The sequence below is a fragment of the Equus asinus genome, chromosome 29, assembly GCF_041296235.1.
Source record: "Equus asinus isolate D_3611 breed Donkey chromosome 29, EquAss-T2T_v2, whole genome shotgun sequence".
Lineage (NCBI taxonomy): Eukaryota > Metazoa > Chordata > Mammalia > Perissodactyla > Equidae > Equus > Equus asinus.
The window spans coordinates 16,236,122-16,256,183 of NC_091818.1; the positions used below are offsets into that span (position 1 = coordinate 16,236,122).

The 20,062-nt window shown below is 36.9% G+C and overlaps 1 protein-coding gene across 33 annotated transcripts in view; it reads left to right on the top strand.

The window, feature by feature from the left end:
• The window catches only part of PARD3 (par-3 family cell polarity regulator), a 612,530-nt gene that overhangs the window by 288,751 nt on the left and 303,717 nt on the right, over positions 1-20,062 (top strand). For 28 of the 33 annotated variants that reach the window (XM_070501252.1, XM_070501261.1, XM_070501246.1 and 25 more), the window contains one exon: positions 17,739-17,870. The exons of the other annotated variants lie outside the window; for them this stretch is intronic. In XM_070501252.1, coding sequence (XP_070357353.1) covers positions 17,739-17,870 — 132 coding nt within the window. The remainder of the gene's footprint in view (positions 1-17,738; positions 17,871-20,062) is intronic. 33 annotated transcript variants of the gene reach the window in all.

Below are 20,062 nucleotides of genomic sequence, written 5' to 3' on the forward strand. Positions count from 1 at the left end.
CTTTTTGCAGTCCTTCCAGGGACATTTGTAAGCAGATATTCCTATGGGCTTGGGAGGCTCATTAGAAACGATAGCATTATGTTCTGTGAAGGAAGAAAGTGGACTCCATGGTCATTTAGTCTAATGACCCACTTGATAATTTTATCTCCCTACAAAATGGAAGTGTACTGTCTAGTCTTAATAACATTTTCTTCTTTGACCTAATTTATTTAGTCTAAATAAATAAACTTTGTTTTAACCTTTTTAGTCTACTTTTTTCCGATTTGTTTGTTAGGGCTCTTTGTCATATATTCCTTCAGAACCCTTATCGTCCTATTCTGTGTACCTCACACCTTTTACCCAACGAGCTTGAAGCTGTGTTTGTGATTTTCACTGCTGATTCCATAGAATAGACTCTCAGTAAACATCTGTCGAATGAATTAATAAACATTTTTCAATGCAGCCAGTAATTGATCACCATATGTATTGAGAAATGTGGAAGTATGCTAGTCACATCTTAATATTAAAATGAATGAAGCTTGATATTTGCTTGATGTATCCTTCACATCTATGTAAAAATACCTGTTTTAAATATTTCTTTTAACTTGGTTTTACATTTCAATAAGCTATTCTTTGTACTAGTTCAAGTAAGGAGAAAAGTACATGAAATACATAAGTTTAAACTGAGCGGAATCCACCAGGTAAAGTTAGTACTGTGGTCCTGGTTTTCGGGGTTTAGCTGTGAGGGACCCTCTTCTGAAATGTTTTCTTATATATGTGATGGGAGTTCATACTCGAGCATCCTCTCATTGAGATTAGCTTGAGATTTGAGAGTGCTTGATCACGCAGTGGCCTGTCCAAAGAAGCAGCATCTGGTTTATGAATAGGCCTCAGGACATTTAATTTGGGTTCAGAATAGACCTAATTCACATGGATATTCACAAATGTACCAACAAGTCAAGTTGGCAGTTTAAAAAAATTCGTTACTTTTTAAAAAGATTTTCACATAGTTGGAAGATAGGGAGTCAGGAGTCATCGAGGTAACTGAGGTGGTCTTTTAACTCATTCGGCATCTGGTGTGCGTGCATCAGCTTCACTCGCAGCAAACAGAGCCGTAGCGGCTATTTTGAACATAAAAGGACTCAAGACTTAGAATTGGTTTCTCAGAAAGTCTTTGAAGAGCAGGCTGTGTGCTGGGCCTCGAGGACTGGGAACAGTGCAGTCCCACACGTCTGCTCTGCCCAGGGGAGGAGTGGGGCTGCAGTGCAGGGACCTGGGATCCCCTGACCTGCGTCTGCCCACTAGACATTAGCCCTACCTCCACGTGTGCTCACCTTGCCTCTTGTCAGCTGTGAGCTGAGCCCAGAGGTGCCTCAGCAGACTCCATCATCTCCACAGCCTTGCTCGCCAGAAGCACCAGCTCAAGAAAATGTCTTATTTCACAGCCATCGTTAAAATCTCAGGCTGTGGAATTCCAATGGGCAGGATGCAGTTTGCATCCAGATCCTTCTGGGCAGGGGAGGTTGGGAAATGGACTCTAGGCTTCAGCCTCTGCAGCACAGGGGGCTTGCTGGAAGAGGTTGAGATGCTCCTTGCCAGTTCATCACATCCACCTCACTGACTTTTTGTGTGACATAACGTATATCTATCATTGTAGAAAAACTTGGGAAACTAGTAGAACAAAATTAAATTATTCATACTTCCAAAACCCAGTAACAATCAGTATTACAATGTTAGTGAACACGTGTGCACACACACACACACAGTTGGAACCATGCTTTGTCTACATATTTGTGTCCTGATTATTTCTACATTTTTTTCGTATCATAGGGATTCCCCCTGGTGTGAATTTTATTAGAAAATATTTTTAATGAATGCAAAATATTCCACTATAGAGTATACGCTAATTTATCATTCTCCTATTGCGGGACATTATACTATTTCCTTTTTTTCCACATTATCAACATCAGAGCTACAAACTTTAATATAATTTTATTTGTTATAAAAATGGTTACTTATTCAATAAGCTTTTTCGCTATGTGGAGTGATACTTAATGTAGCCAAATGCTCACACTTTCCCACGGGAAAGGCCTTAATTTGCATACGTATCTCTAGATGAAATCATACAACACACATGACACACATCCAACATACAACACACAGGAAGTATAATGTATAATGAATTTGTCTTTTGAATTTTCTTTGGCTTTACTTTTCAAATAACAACTAAACTTGCTGTCTAAACTATAAGCTGTTTGTATTTAAAACTGAGAGTTTTTAAAAAATATGTGTATATCTGATTAAATGCTATCTTATTTTCATTTATAAAAACACTTCCCATGTTTTCAATATTCAGAGAGGGTGCTTAGAGGAAAGCATACTTACTGATCAGTGTTAAATTTATTTATTTCTGTTGAGTCCTTGAGAGCTTACCAATGCTGCACAATTTCAAAATGTTATAAATCCTTAGTGTGTAGTGGTGTAGGTTTTCTGTATAAAAACAGAAATAAATTAGTAAGGGTTCAAAGTCTTGTGATTCATTGATCTCTAATAGTTAAAATAAGCTGACATTCTTGTATAACTAAGATAAAGTGGCTTCTATTCTTCCAAATTGAATAAGGAAAACAAGCAGTTTTAGAATAATGTCAGCCATCAGGTGAAGCTCTTGTTTCTGAGCGGGGCCATCCCGTCCTGGGGTGCTCCCAGACTCCTGTGGGGGACTCTGCTGCGAGAGGTGGAGTCTTCCCAGGTAAACCGTGCTCACGTCTCGCTCCACTCTTAAGTTTAGAGGGAAACATAGACAGATTTTCATGCTCAGTAAGGCAGATAAGAGTTTGGAGAGAGCAAGGGTTCCGTGGGCTTCTGGATTTCTTAAAATTTTTCATACTTTTATTTGGAGGTGAGATGTAGGGGAGAATGGAGTCTTGGCTTTTTTCCAAACTTCTTTGGGATACCTTCTCATTCCTGTTGGCCAGCGTTTTGTGACTGACTGCCTTTTCCAACTCTTTTAGAGACCATTTTGCTCACACTTTGTATGGAAAGTATCTTGCTAGAAGATGTATTTTCATTTGAGGTTTTACGTTTGCTTAATATTTCATTTTGGGACTATTTCGATCAGTGTGAACTCGTTTTGCCACCTCTTTGGTCCTCCTTGTTAAGTCAGTGTCCCTGAGAATAAAGAGGCCAACTAGTATGTGGAAAGGGTTCCGTTCATTCCGTCAAGAACGATGTCATGAGACACTTAGAGTCAGCCTACCAGGAAGTTTCAAGGGGAAAGTCTCTGTGCTGTTTCATTGTTCAGTAGTTATAAGCCATTGTTCCTTTCCCCTAAATAATGAGAGTCTTGCTTTTCTAAGTTACATTACCCCCTCCCCCGGTTAACATAGCTAGATAAAAACAAAGTAGCATAAAAACCATGTCTAGACTAGTTTCTAAGGGAGAGTCTTACCTGATTAGGGAAAGGTGAAGAAAGTGACAAGAGAACATACTGTGTGGGCATCATTAACTTTTTTCTTTTCGTTTCTTAAAGAGAGACCTTGGAATGTTTCTGACCCCCTGGGTTTATTATTTCTGTTTGATTTAGTTCCTTAGCATATTTGGTATCTTTCCAATACCCCTGATACATACAAGCTCTTGGAAGAGATGCTGTCATAATTATGTCTTTGTCATCTCCCTTTCTTTTCCATTAAAAGAGTTGTAAGATCTTACTTTTTCTAACTTTAGGAAATTATTTTTATAAAAATTTCCTGTAGTATATTTTAAGGTTCCTAAGACAGTTTTTGTTTGTGATAATAATACGACTTGCTCTGCATTTATAAAGTAATGAAACATATGAAGAAGCGGGTCAGTAGTTTGGGATCTTGAAGATGAGTAATATCGACAGCTTGATGTTCTGGGGAACATAGCTCTGTATAGCTAGTGGCAGTCCTTATTACCAGTGGGGACTCACCCAATAAGTATAGTTTAATTTCCTGCATTTTTTCTTACTTTGTGTTATATTGAGAACATTTTTCTATGTCTCATAAATATTGATAGCTTGCATAATGTTCTTTTAGGTACTGATTTTTTTTGTTGGTGTTTATTATCTTTATTTGGTGATTTTCCTTGTTGCTTGACATTAATACTTTTGCCTTTTTTTTTTGCTTCTATAAGTAACCTTTAGAAGTACCCTGCAGAGAATATCCTTATATATCAGTTTATGTTGACATCTCATTATTTCCTTAGAATAGCTTCCTCAAGTAGACTTATTTGACCAAGGAAATGACCTTTTCAAAAACTATTGCTAATTGTTTCCCGTAAATTCGTGAATAATAAAATGAAAAGTACTTATGATGTATAAAGCCTTATGAGAAGTCCTAGCTGGAGTGAAGTAGGGGATAAGGGGTAGGATGAGGAAAACAAAGAACCAGCCAGTACTGTTTCTGAGTTCCAGAACTTCCTGTCTTACCACTTGGCTGTGCATCAGAATTACCTCTGAACTTTTAAAGATTTTATTTTTTCTCTTTCTCCTCAAAGCTCCCCGGTACATAGTTGTGTATTTTTAGTTGTGGGTCCTTCTAGTTGTGGCATGTGGGATGCCGCCTCAGCATGGCCTGATGAGCGGTGCCACATCCATGCCCAGGATCCGAACCAGCGAAACCCTGGGCCGCCAGAGCACGGGAACTTAACCAGCCGGCCAGGGGGCTGGTCCCACCACTGAACTTTTAAAAGATGAAACACACTCATAGCAATAGATTCATTCACCCATTTCAAGAAATTCGTGTGTTTATTAAAGTTCCTCTGCTGATTCTAGAGCGTAGTCTTTTTCTGAGAAATCGAGTCCAGCTGAGAAGGGATGCTTGCCTGTTCAGAGATGGCAGATAGGAGTATAATTGCTATTTTGAGATGTCTTGTTTTCAGGCTAATTTTTCTATCAAAGCAGAATAGAATCTGGAACATTTACCATATTTGGTTTTGTGACATTTCACTTCTTTTCAAACTTAGCTTGCTCAAATTTTCATTTTCAAATGAAAATCAGTTAAAATTAATTTTTTTTGAGTTTTTAAAAAACTATTACAACAACCTGTTGAAATGTTAAATCCTATCTTATCAATGCAAAACTAGAACAGGAAAAATTTGTTCTGGATAGAAGCTACGATAAAAATAATGTTTCTGTCTATTGTTCCCTTGTGGGCTTGCCCTGCTCCCCCCCCAACCCCCTCCCCCCACCCCAATCTTAGTTCAAAGTGCTTTTGAATACTTAGGGTCTAGACACCAAATTCCTAGTGTTATGTATGAGGTCACCAATGCTAATTCAAACACAAGAACACTCCAGAAAATGCCTACTCCCTGTTTTATTGAGAGTAAGAAAACGTTTGCAGTTGATACCCAGACAATACATGAGCAAGTAACATTGAATCCTGCCCCGTGTGACTAAAATAGCTGCTTATTCATTCGTTCATTCACTCACTCACTATAAAGTGAGATTCTCCGTTTACCTGTTTCTTTGCTTCCTCATCCTCTCTCCACCCTTTTGCTTCTTGGTCTCTACTTATTGTCATTTATTCTTTCTAATGTATAAGACAGTCATATAGGTAAATTTGAAAATACTGTTTTATTTTTAAACTAGTACATTTGACCAGTTGGCTATTTAAAAAAATTTATCTATCTTTTGGTTATTTATAAGCTAGCTATAGCTACCAGCTAGTTATAGTAACCATCTAAAACCTCAAGGATGAGCTAAGAAGTTCTTTAAAACCACGTTTCCTCTGTGAGAGACCTATAGCTCTGTTTAATTTTCTGGAAGACCCAGCTGAGACCCAGATCTCAGCCCGTTCTGCTGCAACATTTGTATTTCCTGTTAGAGGCCTCTGAAGCTACGAATTTCGTTCTTGTATTTTGTGCACTTAAAGATCTTAATTTGAATGCAGCGCATTTTGGGGCTTTCATTAAGTTATGATTATAATCACTTCTACAATAGGCCAACCTCAGGTGCCAAGCTCACCTAGGCTGAGTTGTTAATACCTACTCTCATCTATTTCTGTGCCACATTTAGGAGTATAATCTGCCTTCACATGCTTTAAATATTATAATTTGTGTTCAAAGTTATAAAATCCTAAGGTGCTATTGAGAAAATTTTTAAGCCTGGATGTGATATTTTTAGAATTCACAAACCACTCCAGGAATATGAATCCAAAGTAATATCAGAATCCTCCTAGAGCACCCTCAGGGCTATGAATAGTACAGCGGGAATTGAATATGTTACTCCTGTTCTTGACTTGGGGGAGAAGACCAGGAAATGACATTGATTAAATTATATTAAGCAAAAATTCACCTGGTCTTTATGCACTTCAAAGTATTTTGGCCTCATTTCATCTTTTTAAGCTGGTGTCTATTTTTAATTCTTGGTATTTTAGCTTATAAATCTTCCCACTTTCAGTCATGAAGTTAGGTGGAGTCAATTCCTGTCCTGTCATTCAAAAGGAACGTATAAGATGGGAGGCTGGGACTGCAGCACCTGGAGCTTATGTTCTGGATGCTCCGGCAACCTTGGGTTAGTGGGCATGTCTTCTAGGTGCCGTTACATTCTGGGCTGAGCACTTTCTGAAGGGTAAATATTCTTGCTATTCCCTTTTTATTGACAAGGAGGTAGAACCTTAGAGAGTTTAAATAATTTGCCTAATAGTTAAACCAACTGCTAAAGGATAAAGTTGTGACATAAACCTAGATTTTCCGGTTTCAAATTCCATGCTGTTAACAAGGATGCTTCCCAATGTTCATTTAGTTGAATATTTTAAACTGTGAAATATTTCATAATAACCTTATTTTTATTTCCTCTAACACTTTCTGTTAAGCAATTAAAATATGAATATAAGAATAGTCAACATTTATTTATTACTAAAAGTGGCATAATTTTCAGAAACTTCAAGTGTATGTTATATCTTAACATCTTAGTCTTAAGTAAAAACATGGTAGGTTTATTAATAACACGACTAATAACCTGATTATGGTAACCGATCTCCATTTCTTTCCCCTATTTTGAGGACAGTTTTGTCTTTGTCTATTTTCTCTAATCTTTGTGATGGATATTACTGTTATTGTTATTGAGACATTATATGTTCGGTCCTCTTGATATTTTATGTGCCTTGCTCAAAACAGCTTAACAACAGCAAAGTAAAATAATGATATAATTGGATTATAACCCAAAGACCAAAGTAAATATCCATGAGACTATACTGATATTAATAAATGATTGAATAAAAAAATAAATGGGGGAAAAGGGACAAATTTCCTTACAGAAGAATTCCAAAAAATATCTGTAATACTTCCCCCTCTGGAGGGTGAAGCTTGATTCCCCTGCTCTTGAGGATTGGCTGCACTTAGTAACTTGTTTCCAAAGAATAGAGAATGGAATGTGAAAAATACTGACATGCCTTAACCAAGTGGCCAGAGTTAATGTCACTAGTGATAGTCATGGTCATGTTATGAACCCCTGAGATCGTGTAATGAGATGGGACCTCAGTGGAATTTTCCTCAAATCTCTTAACTCCAGTTTAATTTTGAGGACTTTTCAGACAAACCACAATTGAGGGACATTCCGCAAAGATATATGACCAGTGTCACGGTCATAAAAAACCAGGAAAGACTGAGACACTGTCTCAGATCAGAGGAGACTAAAGAAAGCTGATGATGAAATGCAATTTGGGATCCTTGCACGAAACAAGGACTTCAGTGAAAAAACAATTGGATTGCAAATAAGTCTATAGTTTAATTAGTAGTATTGTACCAATGTTAACTTGTTAGTTTTGACAAATATACCAAGGCTATGTGAGATGTTAACATTGGAGGTAGTTGGGTGAGGGATATGCAGGAGCTCTCTGTACTATTTTGCAACTTTCCTATAAATCTGAACGTTTTCCCAAAACAAGGAGATTTTCAAAACCTAGCTTTACAAGGTAGGTTGTATCCACCTACATTTTATGCTGAGCGTCAGAGATGGCAGTTCACACGCTATGCGAACCAGCATTCAGCTACAGGTCTCTGTGAGCCTTCTGAAACACCTGGTCATTTCCTGAAATACATTTTTACCTTTGGAAATGAGTTATGTTAAAAGTTCTTCAACTAGTTTTATTAAATACTGCTTGAGGGTTGGTACCCTTCCCCATGGCAAGTCTGACTTTGAGAAGTGTTTCCCAGTTTTAACCATGCTGTGTTCTCGTGCCTGAGTGCTCCCACCTTTGTCTTTTTGTTGAGACGTCCTGGTGCAACAGCTGTTTTGCTTACACTTTATTCAGATTGGTAGGTTCTTTTTTTTAGGTGGAGGGATTCAATAGCAATTGCTCAAAAATTTCCCAGAATCACATTTTGTAAAATTGTAATTTTCAGTTATAGTTTGGAGACAAAAATAGTTCCCTTGAAAATTAATATCTTGCTCAGAGAACGTGCTTTTCTGCTGTTAGGGTTGGAGAAAAGGACTTCATTCTTTAGAAGTTTGAGCCATCAATTTCTTTACTTTAAATGCTTCCTATGTGGAGATGGAATTCTCCAGGAAAGTCATTATTTTTTTATGAGAAACAGTAAGTAGGATAGGATTATGTTAAGTGAAAATAAACGTTTTGAAATTCTGTCTGTGAAGATGGTTTACCTGAGGAGGCAATTTCACAATTGAGGGGAAAACTTTAAGAAACCTGAAGTGCAGACTGTACATAGGGACTTTCGCAGACATTACCCGATTGTTCTGCTAATCCACCAGGTCCATTGAAGTTAATGACTGGGCTTAAAGATGGAAGAAGGAGGTGTTAGTATTTACGTTGGCAGACTAGTTATATATGATGCAAATATCTTGATTTTCAAATTTTAGTAATTTATTTGAACATATATATTGTTTTCAAATTAAGGTGAAACATATTTAGATAGGTAAATATAAAAGATTTGTACAGCACATTTAGATAATGTATAAGACTGTAGATGTTGTGGAATTAGGCAACTACTTTATCCTCTAGAATGAAGGTTGTTCACTGATAATGTTCTGCATCAGATTAAAAAAATAAGTGTAAAAAAAATAGTTGCTTATTTTACTTTCTCTCCCTCATTTCCTAGCATCTGTTCCCTTCTTCCCCTTGGTATTGTGCAAATTGCTGCTGATGCAAAATGCTATTGTTATTTATAATTTTAGTTTTGAGCTAGAAACATTGAGAGTTATGTGTTTTATGAAAATGAAATCTGGGTGGGTATTTCTTGCCTTCAAAATAAGAACTATGTGGCACCTTCTAAAATGTTTTAAAATTGTTTCAGAATTAAATTTGTTTTTTGGAATCAAGCAGCATTAGTCAAATGTTGCTCTTCTTTTTTATTGTAGTTTTGGAAAATGAGCCAGACTCTTCAAAATGTAATCTGATCTGAAATACTTATATCTTGTTTTTTCTCACGCACTTGCCTGCGGTTGAAGGAGTAACGTCAACAATGATGGTCCCATTTTCTCTATTCTTGACGTTTGCTGATTGTGGACTGCTTATGGCCGTAGGACAATTAAGTGGCTCTGTTGATTTTTATGAAATACTGTGCAAGAAATAAAATGGGAGCTGCTGTTATTGCTTCTTCTTTTAGCTCTGTTTCTCAGTTCCTCAGAATCCAGATGGAGATAACATTTTTGTAATTTGAAAAAATACTAAACTTTCCTCCCCATCTACCTTTTCCTCACCCCCTTATGCATGTTTTATAGGACAAAGGAGATAATCCCAGTTATACCTGGCAAGAGATCATTGCAATTTAAAATAATTTTAAGGCAAACATTTTACTCATGATTATTCCTAAGACTATGTAGTATTTATCAATGAATCAACCGTGTCTAATATAAATAAAATTCATGATTCAAGGTTATGTGATGGCTTTGCCCTACTTTATATACAACTCAGGAGTTACTTTCCTGTGCGAAGGGACCATTGGTTAGGAATAGCTGGATATCAGAAATTACTGTCATTACCCAGGTGAACTCTGGTTCCTGGTTACATCATGAGGGAGAGGTTGGAAATCTCATCACTCAGAAATTGGTCATTGAAGTGGGTGGGTGTAACCATGGGAACTGGTTAATCTTCCTAATCTCCACAGAGCATTTGTAGTCAGTTCTCTGAACCTGTTTCTTCTTTAAACAGTGAGAGGTTAAGCTGGATGTTCTCTAGCTTTTTCCTTCCAGCTTTAGAATTCTGAATCTAAAGTTTTTCATGGCATTCTGAACTGTTGAGGGAGCAGGGGAACAGCTGGAGAAGTGGGTTCAAACAAGTAGCCTGAGTGAGGCTGATCTTTCTCTCTTCCTTGGATTCCTGGTCTGCTCCACGAACAGGTCTGGCGGCCTCAGAGAGACCTGTGCTCTGATGGCCTCTGGAAACGTCCTGGCCTTTATAAGTCGATGTGTGTTTAGGAAAGATTTGGCCAATCCTTTTTCCTATCAGATCCCTGTATGCTCATCGCCCGGTGTAGCTTCATGTTCTGGGGGTTATTTTTCTTACCTGATATTAAGACTGTTAACCAGGTACTGACTGAAGTAGGTTGTGAGATAAAACTAAAATCTTATGCGTCTGGTTTTATCAGCATATCAGCTTGAAGGATTTGCTGTGTGACGAGAAATTTATTTGCAAAATTCATTGTAATTCTCAAATTTGTACTTCTATATTAGAGAATTCCAACATGAATTTTTGGGCATATTTAGCATTCTTGAGTTTCCCACAGATTTCAATGTAATTTTATGACCTAGGAGCTATTGAGCATGTGTCATAAAGATTGGAAAAGACATGAATTATAGTTCAGAATTTTCAGGCCAGAATGAGTTTTAAGAATTCCACATGATACCTTTAACGTTTCACAAGGAAAAAATAATAAAATTTGGTGTACAGGCTCGATTTTATTTTGTACATTAATAACAAAATTTGCTGGAATGAATTACTTTTTTTTTTTTATCAATTCCTGTTCAAAACTTAAACACAGTTTAAAAAGAAAATTAAAGATTTAAAAATAAAACATTTATTACTTATGAATTTGAGCTAAAGAGGTTCTGTAATAAATGTTTTGGCATTCAAAATCTCTGGATTTAACCTTTCATTTTTAAATTTTCACAAAGGCGTAACATCAGTGTAATCAGTGTCACTTGTTGCAAATTCAACCACACATTAGTGATAGATACCTAGTTTACTAATAGACAAATTTTGTTTTGACAAAATATATGAATGTTCAGATTTCCTCTGTCTTATCCCGGTTGTGCTCAGAAGTAGAAACAAATTTATAAATGTATACTCTTTCCTTTATTTCCTCTGACTTTCTCATTGATAATGGTTAAGAATATGCAAGAAAGCAATAATCAAAAGGGAAATTAATACTTATACATGTACCAATATTGGTGCTCATTTAGGTAGAGGAATTAGTGATAATATGGCTTAGGAATTACAGCTAACATGGGAGTGAGTTGCTTGACCTGTGATCAGCAGCATTAGGCATTACGTGTAGTATGTTAGTCACCATGGATTTCAAATAATGCTTTTCAGTTCACTTCAAAATAGCCATGTGCCTAGGGTAAGTGATGGTAAATACTGTGTTTGGAATAAAATCCTGTGCTTCCCTATTTTAAATCATGTCTTATTAGGCATGCAGTTACTTTAAACGGTTAGGGACTGCCAAGCCTTCTGACTTTATTCATAAGTTGGCTATTGAACCTATGTTTTTGTGTGTGTGAGTAGGTTTATTCACCCACCCCACCCCATTCTCGTTTATTATCTAGAGGATCATTTGAAGGTCAGAAAAGTACATTGACAACAATCCTATTGACAGACCATTTTATGGTTGTTATCTTTTCCTAAGCTTTAGCCTTGGCGTTGCTTCCAAGGTCATGCACCAGCGTAGCCATCGGGAGGCACAAAAGATACACTCTGGCCTCCCAGACAGGAGTGGGTCTGATCCATTGAATCAACAGTATGATTACTGATGATTTTAGCAAGCTTCTTGCAGTTTTTCGTAAAAAAATAATTATCCTAAGCTATAATTACTAATTTTACTTCAATCTCATAATTTCAGGTTAGACGTCTATCTTGAAAATAGTGTCTTTTGTTTTTATGTGTATCTTTTCTTGGGGAAATGATAAAGCAGAAAATGGAATTCTCTTTGACCACAATTGCAGAGTTGAAAAATACTGTAAATTTAAAACCTTAAAACCACATGGGAATGTTTGAAAGTGTAGGATGCCTAGAGGGTGCAAAAGTGAAATTTATATGCATTAAGTGTTTAGTGTTTCAAAATATGGCACAATTCCTAATGATTTTTAAAAAGATGTTTGGAATTTTGCATTGAAATAAAGTGGGGATGTAGCTGGGATTCCTTTGCTAACATAGAAATATCCATTACTTCCAGAACGTTCATGAAACCTGCCTATATTTCTGCAATGTAGGGATGCAGCCTTGCCAAGAAATCTGAGCATCAGCTAAATAGCTGTTTCTGAGAGATAAAGCCTTGGAGTTGCAGCTTAGTATGCCAGGGGTAAGCCTCTGTCCCAAGGCATTGGGGGTTCTGTGTGATTTCTGTGTATTGAATTGTAATTGTCTTGGGGAGGGGAGAGAGGTCAGTTACTTTCTCTACCCTGGAAGAGATTTATGCCATGAACAGGGTACTGCTACCAGGGAGCTGCAAATTAATATGCGTTTCTCAGCCGGGGTGGCTTTTTGACACCTGATGATGTGGCAGTACATTCAGGTGATAAGGAAGATCCCTGATCTCAGCAGGAACATCTTTTTTTCTCTGGCAAGAGGGAGAGTTTCCCGCCCGCACAAAGCTTGAGGGGCACTTTGGGGCCGTCTCCTAAGTGGAGGGTTATAGTCATAATTAAAGAAAGGAGAGTAATTCCTTGTGGTACTTTTCTTATATAATCTTTTGGATAATGTTGTTGCTTTCCTGTAACAATTATTTTTTATTAGCAAATGTAATAATCATCAGAATTTTGCATGTTGGTACTACTGGTAGATTTTTATAAGTCTAAAGAAAAATATTTCTGTTTTTGTTTTGAAGTTTACCAATATACAGAGTGGAGGCATTAATTTGATCATAGAATTAAATAGATTTAAAATCATATTCTCCAATTTATTATAAATACAGCTCTAGCCTGTTACGAAAATATTAATTGGCAAAAAATTTTTTGGTTTGGTTTTCTCTTCTTTAGGTTATGAAATAAGGTTTCCCAATACATTTAACATAAAATTTTTTATTTTTTTGTAATTGACTATAGTTTAATCCATGAAAAATGTAGATAGTCTTGCATAGACATAGTTGACTACCATATTTTTAAAATGGTTTACGCTGAAGTAAATATTTCCAAAATGGAAATAAAATGCACTCTATACATTTCAGCTGGAAACAGTGAATATCCAAGCATATACTGTGAATTAGAAAATCTATTGCACGTTACGACGTTTATTGATGCACTCACGTCATAGATACAGAATCACGGCTCTGTAGGAGGACCACATCATTGTGTGCACTGGATCCAAACTTCAGACAGGAGTGTGAGGAAGAACATGGCTGCAATTCTCGTAGTACCTGCGTGATGCTGTCAACAAAATAATGTATATGCTGAATAGTATTAATAAAATAATATAAATAAAATAAAATAAGTATATAAAGTATATATTTAAATTTTTTACTTAATATATAAAAATATATTAAATATATATAAAATATATATTTTACATATTTAAATATATGAAATAATATAAAATATAATAATGTATATGTTAATATTGTTAATATATTTCAGAAATCCTTCACTTACCTGATAATGACTAAGGTTACTGTAACTGAACTTTCCATATATACTAAATAAATTAATATATGAATTCATTATTGACTTTATCATAGCCATGTTGAATTAAGAAAACTTATGAGGGGTTCATATCAGTTTTATTTTCCTTGTCAATTAACTACTGAAACTTGATTCCAAGAATATAAAGTTGTGGAATCTTTTGGGTAGACTTTTAAAGGACAGATCTTTTGATCTTTAGCCCTTATTTACCTTAATATGTTTCGTTTGTAGGGGCCTGCTGCGTGAATTACGTGGCATAATTGATGTAAATGGAGAAATGTCACACTGCTTTTGAGATGCAATTGGAAATCATCACATTTTCTGCAGACATTGTATACTGTTGGTGTGACATTAAATTAAAATAGGCATATAACGCTGATACATATCATTTAGTATAAATCTAAAAGTACAGTCATTGTATTTCAGTGAAAATGCATTGTCGTTGAAGTTTTTTTGACACCTTTTTAAAGCATTGCTTTATCGATTTTTTAAGCAATTTATGGAAGCGTTTTTTTAAAATTTTGGGATTCTAAAACCATGTAAAAACAGGAAACATAACAAATATTCAATAAAAAGCCATCCACGTTGATGTAGGCCACGGAGCTAAGAGCTTCAGTTTAAAGGTGGATGGTGAGCTTCTGCCTAGGTTTCACTGTAAGAGTGGAAATAGCAATTTAAAAAATTAACTAAAGGGCTGGCCCCGTGGCCAAGTGGTTAAGTTATCATGCTCTGCCTCGATGGCCTGGGTTCATCAGTTCGGATCCTGGGCACAGACTACATTCCCCTCATCAGGCCACGCTGAGGCGGCATCCCATACAGAGGAACTAGAATGACCTACAGCTAGGATATACAACTATGTACTGGGGCTTTGGGAAGAAAAAAAAAAAAAGGAAGAGCGGCAACAGATTAGTTAGCTCAGGGCCAATCTTCTTCACCAAGAAAAGAAAAACTGTTAAAAAATTAACTAAATTACAAGTTATAACTATAATTAGAAGTAAAATTAGAATATAGTGGTTAAAAAAAAAGCATGACGTTATTAGTTCTAGTGAGAATTAGGGAACATAGCACTTAACTGGCTGATGAGGAATGGTATTTTTATGGAAGAAATGTCATTTCGAGTCTAGACTCAAATATGGTGAGTGAAGGTGAAAGGCATGTGGCATAGCAAGCACAGTTGTCGGTGATTTTCTCTGATCGGCCTACAGCGCCTGTCCCAGGTGTGATGTGATCTCACATACACTTTAGAGAAATCGCTGTGTGAAGGGCCGTAGAACATTGTTGGAGTGGATAAGGCTTGAGCCAGTGTGTAGTTAGAAGGCCACTGTGATAGTTTCCGATGAGAGACAGGTTGATTCTGAGCTAGGGTGATAGCTGAAGTGTAAAATCTTGGTAAGGCACATTGGATTAACAAGACCTAGCAACTGTGGGGAGAAGGGGCGAAGAGGATCATGAATGTATTTTAGAAGGCTGCCAGAATTGGTAGGGGAAGCGAGTTTCACTTTGGTCTATTGACTTTGAGGTAACTTTGGGACATCCTGTTGGAAACTTAGATCATGAATTCAGGAAAAAGGTTAGTGGTGGGACCTGTGCCTAGAAGGGTCAGGAAGGAGGGTTTGAAATTGTCTGCTTTCTGAGCGTGTCCAGGGAGACACTAGTAAGCAGTCCATAGAGAGACAACCAGGACCAATTAAGGGAAGAGGAATAATGGAGATTGGAAAGGAATCACGAGGACGTACCAGTAGCGTACTGGATTCTAGACACCAAGAAGTGAGAATTTTGTGGCATCTAGTCTCTTCGTGTTAAAGATATATTTTTCTCTTTGCAAGTGGCATTTTGTCACTCTGCAGACGTGCAGTTCGCCATCAACTTTCACCTAATAATTTTAGCATCCATTGATTATCTTTGCCTGAATGAATTATTTCATTAGGTGCTGAAAATGGTGACTTTTCTAAATCTATTAATTATTCTACTTCTATTATTTGACGTTCATCTGAAAAGACGAGCTTCTGCTCATCGACTGACACTGTTGGTTTCTCTGAAATACAATTCCTACTGAAAGACAAGGTAGATTTTAAATACTTTGTTTAATTATTCATTTTCAAAGTCAAGAGTTAGTGTAATAATTACTCCTAATGGTAGAAATGGTAGAAAATGAATAGAAAAGCCAGGTCCCTAGCCAACGGTAGTTGCCTCAAGATCCTCAACATAACAATTGTCCTTGTGCTTCTCCACACTTCCGATCCTTCTTCTCCGTGGACGTTTAAGGTTTTGTCATTATTAAATTTCTCTCCCCTTTACAACTTATTTGAATTACTCATCAGTAAGTTTATGGACTATGGTGAGAAACAGATGGCTTTGCTTTCATCTGGAGTTATCATGCTCAGGTTTTGAGGAGGGCTCTTAGCGTTTTGAGACACAGTGAGCTTTAGTTTGTCCGTCTGCTTGCTTCTTTTCTTAGACTTTGTCTGTGTCCTCTGCTGATTTCACCCTTGCCGTGGTCCTGTGAGCGAGGTCAGTCCCTGATCCCTGCACCTGCAGCAGCATCCCAGTCTTACGAGCATCTCCCTTGCACTCTGGGTATGGTGCATGGAGGTTTTCTTGAGCTGCAGTAACCAGAAATGTACAGAGGATTTCTGCTAGGAAGTATTTGCTGCAAATGTTTAATTGTACTGTTGAGTTTTTAAAGTTTATTTTCTGTAGTTTAATTTCTAAAAAAAATGTGTAGAGTTTCATGCTAAAATTTATACTGGTAAATATTTATAGATAAAAAAATGTTCATATGTCACGATATTGGCATAGGTCCAAGACCATCAATTCATTCCAAAGATTTATTCTCTTATGGAAATCATAAGAAACAGAAATCAGTATCCTGATTTCTGCAAACCTATACACTTTTCTGTGTTTGTGTTCACTGCTCATTTGGTTTAAGTAATGAAGGATAAGTATCAATTGTGTGTGAGATATTTACAGCCAGACTACTCTTAACAAAATTATTAAGGAGAGTATTTTGGTACTTCTCTTAAAGTGGGGCACTGATATAAGTGGGTCCAAGTGAGGTTAACATTTTTAATTTGTTCTTGTAAGAGATATTTAGATTTAGTTATTTATTTGACTTCCCCACCTTATCCTAGCCTTCTCATTTCTTTTTAGAACATTGAAGTTAAGTCGTACAGCCCAAAAGCCAAAGCAAGTTGTTATAAGTTATTATTTGAAAGAACTATCCATCAGCATTTGGCTGCTCTGGTGTATATTAAATAGATATTTATCAAGTAACTAGGTGTTTGTGTAGAGATTCCACTTGTCATAAGTGTGTTGGAGTGAACAATTAATGTGTCTGTTATGTACCATGTATTGGGATAGACTAGTTTTTTTCTTTACTTGCTATTTGAATTAATGCTTACAACTAGCTTGTGAAGTAGGTCGCAGAAGAGCCCAGAGTCTCAAGTCTCTTGTGCAAAGTCAGAAAACAAGGATCTAAATAATATGTAGATTCATTAGTCTTCCTTGTTTTAAACATTTTTGGTGATTAATAGAAAATAGCTTACAACCTTATAAGATTGGGAAGAAGAAGAAAAGAGAAAATGCTGTAACTGAGAGATAGTGGAAGTCTTGCGTAGAGATATGTTTCATTTTCTGGAGCATATACTTGGCCCAGGGAGGTTGATTCGGGAGGGAGTGCAAGGTGTATATGGTTTCGTCTATAGTGTGTGTAAGCCTATGGCTACTTTCCCTGCTCCAGTCATGAGACTGTCTTTTCCTAGGCATAGGACTACATTTCTTAGGTCTGATCTGGGTGAAATGTCCTCAATCAGCAATTTTGTATAGGCTTGAAAAAAATATTTTAAATATGTAGAGTCATTTTTCTGCTACTTATGAAAAACCAGGTGCATCATTAATTTGCAAGGTCTGGTTTTTACAAGACAACTTTTTGTTTCTTTTTGAATAGAAAGATGAAAACTACAGAAGCCTCCCACGGGATACTAGTAACTGGTCTAACCAATTTCAGAGAGACAATGCTCGCTCATCTCTGAGTGCCAGTCACCCAATGGTGGACAAGTGGCTGGAGAAGCAAGAACAGGTAACCTAAATGAATCCTTCTACATGTGTCATTGGTATAACTTCCTAGCCAATACCCCAAAGATGTTTCCCTCTATCACAGTGATGACTAAAGTTAAATTATTCTAACACATTTTAGTTAACTACCACCAGGCCCTGTGTCCGAGTTTGTCTAACATAAATGTGGAATATTTCTGGGGTGGTCCCTGATCAAAGCTTTCTCCTAAGCAGTTAGGAATATTTGCTGTAGATTCTGAAGTATCATGACGTTAGAGCCTCTTATGCTGCTGCGGCACAGATATCGGCAGTGAATAATGCAGTTTATGAGTAGACTTGCAGGACCACCCATGGACTCTTCTCATTGATAGGAAGTAAGTTAAAGGGTCTGAAGAGGCAAATTAAAATTTTCTGTTATACCTGATTTCACTTTATGAGAGAAATGTATGCTATAGTGTTGTCTCAGAGTTTAGATGATTTTGTCAGGTTTGGGGACTTCTTTAATAAATGTCAAGGACCTATTTAGGTTTATGTCTTTAGAGTTGCTTAGCTCGCTCTGCAGGGTAGCCACCTACAACTCATGAAATTAGAATTGTTTACCACTCCTGTAAACATGGCTTCCTGTCTTGGGAGGAAGGACAGTGTGCTCCCTTGTTCCGTCACTGTCAGAGAAGCCTTTGTTGCATCTGAAGACTGAGAATTTTATCTGGTAAGTTCGATGTACAAAAAACAAATTCTTCCAGTGTTGTTTTTTAAAAGTCTTAATTGTTTATTGTTAGTGACAGAGTTTCCTTTGTAGTTTTAATAGTTTTGATATTAAAAACCCACTTATTTGGTTACTTCGTCACTTAGTTATTTTCTTAAGAAAGTCCACATGGATGGAAAACTAGGTGAGTACTCAGAGAATGTTTCGTTGTTCATCTGTTTCAGTAACTTCTAAAATTATTAATAATTCTGTTGCCTAGATACTGAAATAACTGTTTTTCAATTTAGATTAATGATATCAGTATAAAGAAATCCTAAACGTTTTACTTAATTCATCTGAGTCTGTTTTATATCGTAAACCTCCCAAAATAATTTTGTGTCTGTGGGGTGTTTGAGTATGAAACAATAAAAGAGAACAGTTTGCCATTGATACCACTGATGATATGACAAATGGACTAATTTTTATCATATAGTAAATGTTAGCATACAAACATTGTGTGATGGAAGTAATTTTAAACAATGAAAGAACCTTGGAAGTTCTACTTAGGAAAAACACAATTTTCTCAAAATAATACAGATTTCCCACTAATTGATGTTATTTCAAGATCACTTTGAAATAAATGTTTCTAAGATTGATAGTTTAGCCTGGGCCTGGAGTCAGACTAGCTGGTTACCAGCTATTTACCATATGTGAGATCTGGGCATGTTGCTGAATGTGTCCAGAATTCAGTTTCCTCATTTATCGAGTGGGGATAGTCAGAGAACCTGCCTCATCCGGTTGCTCTATCAGGTGAGGTAGTTCCTGTGAAAGGGTGAGAATCATGCCAGGTACCCAGAAAAACTCCGTGTGTCTTAATATATTTGTTAGAAGAAAATTGGCTGCTAATAAGAGAAAACCTAGATTGTGCAATAAGGAAATATTCCTTACTCATTTGTCAAAATGTCTGGGAGAAGGGAAGTTCAGGATTCAGTTTGCAGCTCAGTGACCACTTTGAGGATCCGAATCTCCATCTTTTCTGGGAATGCTCTGCAGAGGCTCCTTGGCTCTGTGCTCAGGATTGTCCTTTCCTGCCAGAGCCGCGACCATCACGTTCTTGAACAGAGCAAGGGGAACAGTGCCTTTTTCTTCTTGGCCTCTCTTTTGGAAAGCAAATAAACCTTTCCCACAAGCTCATCCCGCTCCCCTCCAAAAGATGCCCCTTTGTGCGTTGTTGTCCAGAATTGCATGATTTGCCTGCCCATTTCCAAATTGGAGGGAATAAAAGTTGCCCACGCTGGTATAGACTAATTGAGCTTGACCTCCCGGAGCTGGGGGGTGGAGGTATGGCTCACACAATTGCTCATCCCCCTGAACACAGTCAGGGTTCAGTTAAAGCAAGAAGGAGAGACAGTTAGCTAAATATGCTAAAGATGTCCATTTTTATTGCAAGATTAGGAGGAAAAAATTGGCAGCCCAGAGTTTCTAAAATATGATACATTTAATTATACTCTAAAAAGATCGCTTTCACTATT